Here is an 8656-nt window from a genome sequence, read left to right as displayed (position 1 = left end):
TCACTTTTGCAAGGTGCGGAGGGAGGAGACAAAATGCTGCCTTTGTCTCCTTTAATAGGGACCCTGTAAACCCTGAGCTCAGAAGATCATTTAGTTCAATGTTAAACTCCTCCTTTTGAACATGGTGGCTGTAGTGGTGGTGGTGGTGGTGGTGTGTGTGTGTGTGTGTGTGTGTGTGTGTGTGTGTGAGTGTATGTGAGAGAGTGTGTGAGTATGTGTGTGAGTGTGTGTGAGTGTGTTGTGACAGTGTGTGTGTGTATGTGAGTGTGTGTTTTCTTCCTCCTGGGGAGGCTGTCTACCTCCTGGGAGTTTAAATAACTGTTTCCTTCCATACTGCGCTTCAGACAATTTGATTCTTGAATGATAATGATATGACTTGGGAAAATGAATGCATAGCTTCTATCCTCTCGTGCGAGAGAAGCCAATTGGTGCTTTCCAGCATTCTGCAGCACCTTGAAAACAGTCAAATTCCATTGATTTACCTGGAGAAGCCTATGCATGTCTGGGCAGCAGCTGCATTGTTTGGATGGAATCATCACTGGATGAAACTGCACTAGCTCAGCCAGGGAGCACTCTTTGCTCTTTTTAAACTCTGTGGCACTGAGAATGAAGTCACTTCTCTTAAAACCAACAGCTTTTCCCTAAGGTTTCCTGTTATTATTTTTAAACAGCTGCTGCTTGTGGATGGTCTTCCGAGGTAAGGAAGTTCTTGCTCTGTTGTCTTAAGGGTGGCTTTGGGCAGTTTCTCTGGTGAGAAGGGGGCGAGGCCATGCGTGGCTCAGGGACGCATGGCTGTATATGGGGAGGCAGCCAGGCCCGCCAGAGGCCAGAATGGGGTGCCAGGGTTTGGACCTGGGCTAGAATCTCAGCTCTGCCACCTGTGTGACCCTAACCAAACAAACCTCTCTAGTTTCTACTTTCTCAACTGTAAAATGAAGTAGGGTTGAACTAGATGACCCCTAAGGTCCCTTTCAACTCTAAACAGATTAAGATCTCAGAAGATCCTTGGTCCTGGTGCTGAGCAGAAACAGCATTCTTGCCTAGGAAAGCTGGTTCTGAGGTCTTGGGGTTTGTAAGCTGGGTATGGAGTTCTTTATTTAGCTTTGAGTTGGGGAGAGTGAGATACTAATAACAATAATGATAGATAATATTTATATAGCACTTTCAGGTTTGCAAAGCACTTTACATATATCCCATGGGGATGCTGAAACCAGATTTGGCATCTGCCTCAACAGCAAGGGGCAAGGCGGCAGCTTGAGGGGAACCAGGGCCATGTGGTCTCAATTAGTTGTTGCTGTTTTGTTCACTCTGTTTTCCATCCCAAGACTTCCAAAACTGGGCTTGTATTTTTGGCAGGACCTTTAGCAGTCTGATGACACCTATCTATATAGCCAGACAATCAGCAGCTCTCCAGAGAGCCTTCATTTACTGATTAGTTTGCTTATAGTCTTCATTTCTTCTTTGGGAAGATAATGGCACCCAAACTCGGTCCCAACATACAGAGACTTTGTTTGAATGAGCCCTTCAGTGGCTAGGAAAGAGGTTTGCAAACAGCTTTCTTCTCTGGCTTTTGGGACCCCCTCCTTACTCTTTGCTTTCCCATTAATGGTGCATTTGTTGACAAAAGAGATCATGAAATCTTTCCATCAGGACAGGGGGTAGTTAACTGGAATTTCGTTGTAGAATTGTCAGCCTGTTTATGAGTCACTCTTATTGCCTGAATTACCTTAACTCTTCTTAGTCTTTGGTTGGCTTAATGAAGACATCATATTTATGGCAGAGGAACATGCCAGGTGATAAATAGCTTTTGGAGTCAGTCAAGCAATGATTAAGCCAAGATATTTGACAATTACAGGGGGCCCTTTATTGCATTATTATACCCTGATGCCAGAAAAATTATTCCTCTCCTGAGACAAGGCCCCTAGCAGCCTAGAAGCCCAGCAACCCAGTGTGGAAAAGGTAGAAAGGATCTCATTTGAACAGGGGACTTTAAACTTCCCCTATCTTTTTTTTTTTTTTTGGTAGAAAATATTTCTAGAAATTTAGATTTCTAGAAGACAGTTTTAAAGGGCTAAAAGTAGCATTAGGGCAAGGTATGTGTGTATGAGAATCCATTTATACTATTCAGTCTCTAACCATAACGTATGTTGCTACATATGTGTTTATGTGTTTGCATAGAACAGAGAAAAGCATTGGGACATAGTGGATAGAGGACAGGCCACAGACTTAGGAAGACCTGGATTCAGCTCCTGCCTTTGATACAAAAGGGACAACCAGGTGACAAATTGGTTAGAGTTCAGGGTTCTGGAGTCAGGAAGATCTGAGTTCAAATCTGCCCTCAAAAACTTTCTAACTGCATGACCCTGGGCAAATCACTTAACCCCAATTGCCTCTCCCCCCAAAATATGTATAGATAGCGATATCTATATATCTTTGCCATCTCAGAATTTGGAGTTAGGAGGCATTATACTTTCATAGTGAGTTAGGGACATTTATATTTAAGCTTAATTGTATTTAAACTGGATGGTCAAGTACATGGAGAGGAGTAAGATGTAAGAAGACTGGGAAGGGTGTGTGTGTATGTATGTGTGTGTGTGTGACAGTAGGTTGTGAGAGACCCTGAATGCCAAATGGAGGGTTTCATATTTGATCCTGGAGGTGATAGCATGGCACTGAAGTTTATTGAGTAGGGGGTGACAGGGGCAGACCTACATTTTAGGAAAATCACTTTTACAGCCGAATGGAGAATAAATTAGGTACTTAAGACAAGGAAACCAATCAGCAAGCTGTTTCAATAATTCAGGCATGAGGTGATGAGAGACTGTATTAGGGGAGTGGCTTCATCAGAGGAGAGAAGAGGGCACACATGCAAAAGATTTTTCAAAGGTTGACAGGACTTGGAAAAGTTTTGGATATGGGAGCCATGATTGAGGAGCAGCAGCTGATGCATAGGTTGTGAGCCTGGGAGACTGGGCTATGAGGATGGTGGTGACACCTACAGGGATGAGGAAGTTAGAAAGAGGGAAGGGCTATAGGGGAAAGATAATGAATTCAGTTTTGGAGATAGTGAATTTAATATGGCTACAGGATATCTAGTTCTAGCTGTCAAATAGGCAGATGGAAAGATGTGAGAATAAAATGTTAAAAATGGTTATCAAGATATTAAAAAAAAGTTCATCTGCCCCTGGTCAAGAACCCTTGTCCTAGGCTAGATGAGATTCCTCTGGTGGTACTGCAAGGATACTAGGGAGTCCCTTTGACATTATATGATGAATTATTTTGTAAATTGATTATTTTATTCTTAATTAGGCCAATGAAAAATCTCTGAATCAGTCTCTCTCTCCCCTCTTCATGGGCAGACACATTGGCTCAGCTTCCTTCTTGGACTACTCTCCCCACCATCACCCACTGCCTGCCCCTTCTATATTCCCTTATCTTTTTTTTTTTTAAGCAATCGGGGTTAAGTAACTTGCTCAAGGTTACACGGCCAGGTGTTTCTGGGTGGGTGCTAAGTGTCTGAGCCCGGGATTCAATCTCCAGGTTATCCCAACACTGGAGCCGGTGCTCTTACTCGCTGTGCTACCTGGCCGCCCCTCCCTTATCTTTCAAGCAGGAAAAGAGTCAAGAATCTTAGGGTCCAGTGGAAAGTATTCTCTTAGAAACTGGTAAGTAACTGAGAATCACAGGGCAAAGTCCCTAAAGGAACAGTTTAAAAAATGCATTTGTAAATATTCTTATACCAACATTTTGATGGCTATTGACTGAGCTTTCTACCAGCAGAAAGAGGAAACTTCCAGGGGCTGACTACCTAGATTTCTGAGAATTGTAGCCCAAGTGATCAGGTTTTTGGAATCCTTCCTTCTCTGTCTGCAGGTGGGTCTGCCTCAAAGTCTGGCTACATTATCATAAATTCTCAAAAACTCCAGAGGCCTGCCAGTCCTAGAGACCTCCTCCCTGAACCACATCAAGGTAGCAAGTAAGGCCCTGTAGGGTCTCCTCTGGGAGGGCTTTTGTCACCTTTTGGTTCTGAGGAAATTTGTATCCAATATATGTATTTACCAGACTAGCACATAGAGAAGCATAGTAGGACTACTGGAGGTTAACCTTCTTGGAGTGTGATAATCCCCTTAACAGAGGATATTGGGAAGCCTTTTGTTGTTTTTGCTGAGTCATTCAGTCATATCTTACTCTTTGTGACCACATGGATTAGTCCATGAAATTTTCTTGGCCAAGATCCTAGAGTGGTTTGCCATTTCCTTCTATAGTGTGTCCCTATTTTATAGATGAAGAACTGAGGCAAATGGGGGTTAAGCGACTTGCCCAGAGTCACACAGCTAATAAGTGTCTAAGGTCAGATTTGAATTCAGATCTCCCTGACTCCATATCTGGTATACTATTCACTGCACTACCTAGCTGGCCCTGCAAAGCCTTTAGTCAATAGCAATTCTGCTTGCTCTTTCCCTAGGGAGATGTGTACATCTTCCCCCAGCCCCCAACTCTTTCAAATGGAATGGGGTAAAGAGGGGGAAAAGTAAGGTAATGGGACAAATCACTGTCTGTAATTTTTTGGTGACTTTTCTTTGTAAATAAAAAATATAATATCACATTTGCAGTGATTTGTTCAAAATAAAAAAAATTACCATTTTTCAGATTTTTTTTTGTACTGACCAGTCTTATTTCCCACTAAATATGTTGGTTGATAGGTTAGAGGGAGAATAAATATTATAAATATTAAATAATCTTTTTGGTCCCAAGATCTGTGATTTCATAGATATAAGAGAAACTCCTTAGATTTGAGGAAACTCCCTCTACCAGTTCAGGTCATTGCATACTTTAAAATTTTCAGTCTCAGGGCAAGAGTTCTTAATGTTATTTTGTATCATGTCACCCTTTGACAGTCTGGTGATGTCTATGGACTCCTCTGAATCACGTATAAAATAAAATATATAGGACTGATTACAAAGGAAACAAATGAAATTAAAATGGTTAACAAAAATATTTAAGAAACAAATAATTTGATTTCAAGTTAAGAACCCTTGCTTCTCTACGTAACTAAAAAAAATACCTATCCCTTAGTGATATGTAGCCTTGATACATACAACGTCAAATGGATTCCCTAGGATCCTTGCCATACCACCAGAGGAACTTCATCTAACCTAGGGCAACAGTTCTTAACCAGGGGCAGATGAGCTTTTTTTTTTAATAACCCTTTCCTGAAGTGTCTAGAGATCTTGCTTGAGTTTACACAGCCAGTTTGAATTTGTATTAGGATGAGACTTGAATCCAGGTCTCTTCCAACTTTCAAATTCTGTGATTCTATGATACTGTCCACTACAACTGTCTGCCTTTCAGTGTAATCAAGAATATAGCCATATATTATGCTTATATATAATTTATATGCACACATATATTTCTGTATTATACATGTATATGAAAATATACATGTAGGTATGTATTTGTGTACATGTATATACATACATCTATACACATAGATGTAGATTTCCCATGTATTTCATATATATGAAATTTCCCATGTATATATAAATTTTTCATATTATTGACAACCATTTTCTTCTTGAATAAAACTCTTCTCTCTGGCATTCCTTGATGGTGTGGTGTTTAAAAAAGTTTGAGAGACATAATTTCTGAGTAATTAAGTCATTTTATTAATAATACTAGCATTTTAATAAAGGTCAGTGGTACTCTTGAATGTCAAAGACAATCATGGCAGCAGCTCATGGCTTATATACCTCTGGAAGAGGGATGTTCTTCAGTATGTCAATCAATTCTGATTGGTTAACAATTAATGGGAGAATGAATATTACAATGAGGAGCTAAATCTGTTCTAATGAACTTTGATTATGTCATTTACTTCTAAATAGCCTAGCTTTGGGCAATGTATTCAAAGAATTTATCCCCACTCAAACCTGAATAGAAGGTTGGGTAGAGTCTGAGCAAGATTGAGGAGAATTCATTCAATCTCATTATCAGTAATGTCCTTACTGAACTTTGAAATGAGGACTATAGAAAAAGGTGGAACTCCAGATCTCCCCAAATCACTGGTTACAATAATCATTTCTCTCATTAGTACAGTTTCCCCACCTCATCGTCCTTTACTGGTTATCATTCTCTCTCTTGGTTCCATTTCCTCTTCCAATTCCCTACACAGAAGCAACCCTCAAAGATCACTTTTTCACATTTCTGTTCTTGCCGCTCAACCCTTTGAAATCCCAACTGTTGTCATAGCTTTAGCGTTCATCTGTTTAAATGATTCTAGTTGTATCTGGTATCTCCTTCTACCGAAAACCAATATATAATGTTTCATTCCCCTTTTATATTTGTTTGTTTCTCTCATCATCCTTCTAGTCACCCCAAAGCCTAGAATCATCCCCTGCACTCCCTAGGTCCTATTCCAAGCAATAACTAGGGGAGGCAATAGGGGCTTCGATCCAGGTGACAATGTCAGGAAGGTGTACCTTTCCTAATCCATGGCAGGCTGGAGACCTACACTTCTAAATTCTGAAGTTCTACACCAGACTACACCTGGGAGAGAGCATTGCCAAGGAGGACAGAGTAGGGAAAGTTGTCCCCAAAGAGCCCCAGACTGTATCTCTCACTCCATTCACCCTCCTCCTATCACCAGAATTTGATCCGGGTGCTGTGAATTCTAGTTCTGGTTCTGCTCCTCTTATCCTTTTTTTAATGTCTCTGTCATGATATAGTGGATAGACAGTCAGCCAAATGACCTGATGTACTGATACAATGACCACATATACTGATCATGTGACTTGGGGCAAGTCACTTAAACTTTCAGTGCTCTAGGCAACTTTCTAAGACTATGTGTTGCAGAAAAGGTGCAAACATGCTTTGATGGAGGGAGTTTTTTCACCTGGGATTTCCCTATATCAATGGAATTACAAGTGCAGTCTTTATCCTTATTTGTCATTACTTTTCATTTCTACTGCCAATTCCCTAGCTCAGGCTACCTATCTTTCCTAACTGATTTTTCTGCCTCCAGTCTCTTCCTCCTTCAATCAATCCAATGTACCACTGCCAAGTTAATCAAGACTTTATTTGGTGCCATTAATTTATTTGGTGCCTCCTAATTAGGAGCCATTAAAGGGCTTCTGAGCTGGGAAATGATGTGTGCAAAGTGATGTTTAAGTAAGATTAATCCAAGTCTCTCCACAGTCTGGTTCCCAGTTTCCTCTTCATTCTTATTTCTAACTATCTCCTTTATACTATTTTTCTGCTTTGGTCAAATTGATCTCTTCATTGTGCCTTAATCACATTGCCCAATTCCATTTCTGTGTTTTTGTGAACACCTCTCTTCTCCCTCTTCTTTCCTCTCAAAATTGCCAAGTCTAACCCATGCTTCATGGCCAAGCTCAAGTCTTTCCTCTTTTAAAAAACCTTTCCAACTTCCTCAGACCTTGACATTTTATTTGTCACAATACATAGGCTACCTTGTATTGCTGGCTATCTTTTTATGTCTATGTTTTGTCTCCTCAACAAGACTGGAAACTGCTTGAGGGAAGGATTTTATATTTTAAACCTCGGTGTACCTCTAGTGGCTATTGAAGTACTCTACACATGATGATGATTATGATGATGGTAAAAATTTACTTCTTTGTGGCCCCTATAGAGCTAGGCACAGGCAAAAAATATTTATTGAATTTAACTGAAAAATTATGCCACTCATCCATGGCAAATATTTCTTTCACTATTGTGTCTTGAATTTGAATAACACCTCAGACACTTACTGTGTTTTCCTGCCTTCCTGGCAATGTGACCGAGGCACAATGAATAGACCAATTTGGCCAAAGCAGAGGAATAGTATAAGGGAGATAGAAATAAGAATGGAGAGGAAACTGAGAACCAGACTGTGGAGAGACTTGGATTAATCTAACGGAAACATCCCTTTGCATACATCATTTTCCAGCTCAAAAGTTCTTTAATGGCTCCTAATTAGGAGGCACCAAATAAATTAATGGGAAAGTCACTTAACTTCACCTGCCTCAATTCCTTTAAACTTAAAATGGGAATAATAGCAGCACCTATCTCTCAGTGGTGTTTCAAGGTTACAAAGAAACAGCATATGTAGAATGCTTTGCAAATCTTAAAGCCCTATGTAAATGCTAGCTACTATTATTGTTATTATTGTTCTTATTATTGAACGTGTCCAAATACACTTTAAGGAAATTCTGTTGGTGTGTTGCTGATAGTTTGAAAACCTTTTCTATTGAATGTTTTTCCTATGTATTAAACTATGCTGCCTACGTCTGATTTCATGAGTTGGAAAGGCCCTCAGATGCCAATTAAGCCAATCTGTTCCTGAATAGGAATGCTCTGGGTGTCATGCCCTGAAAGGGGGTCAAGAATTTCATACTCACTTGTCATTAATATTTATCTCCTACTACATATTAGATTACTATATTTAACTAAATTATTTGAAAGACTGAACTTGAATGGTTACTCAGTGTAACTTATTAGGAAAGTTTCCTTTGCTGCTAATGCCTCTTGTCATTTTCCTTCTTTTATGAGATTTCCTTCTGTCTACTCTGTAGGTATCTGATATGTACATAGTTGTTTACATGTTCTCTCTCCCATTAGAATGTAAGCTTTTTATAACGTTAGCAAAGTTACAAGATATAAA

At 39.9% G+C, this 8656-nt stretch overlaps 1 protein-coding gene across 5 annotated transcripts in view; it reads left to right on the top strand.

The window, feature by feature from the left end:
• The first annotated feature begins 478 nt into the window (after positions 1 to 478).
• AMOTL1 (angiomotin like 1) overlaps positions 479 to 8656 on the top strand; it is a 254555-nt gene continuing 246377 nt past the window's right edge. For all 5 annotated transcript variants that reach the window (XM_069080086.1, XM_069080085.1, XM_069080083.1 and 2 more), the window contains exon 1: positions 479 to 697. In XM_069080086.1, the coding sequence (XP_068936187.1) occupies positions 685 to 697 (13 nt within the window). In that variant the 5' untranslated portion in view covers positions 479 to 684. The remainder of the gene's footprint in view (positions 698 to 8656) is intronic.

This window comes from Petaurus breviceps, unplaced genomic scaffold (assembly GCF_028583685.1).
Source record: "Petaurus breviceps papuanus isolate PSGF00001 unplaced genomic scaffold, PetGlider_PUasm1.0 91133, whole genome shotgun sequence".
Classification (NCBI taxonomy): Eukaryota; Metazoa; Chordata; class Mammalia; order Diprotodontia; family Petauridae; genus Petaurus; species Petaurus breviceps.
The sequence above is the reverse complement of the archived record's forward strand: the minus strand, read 5'-3'. Positions and strand labels throughout refer to the sequence as shown.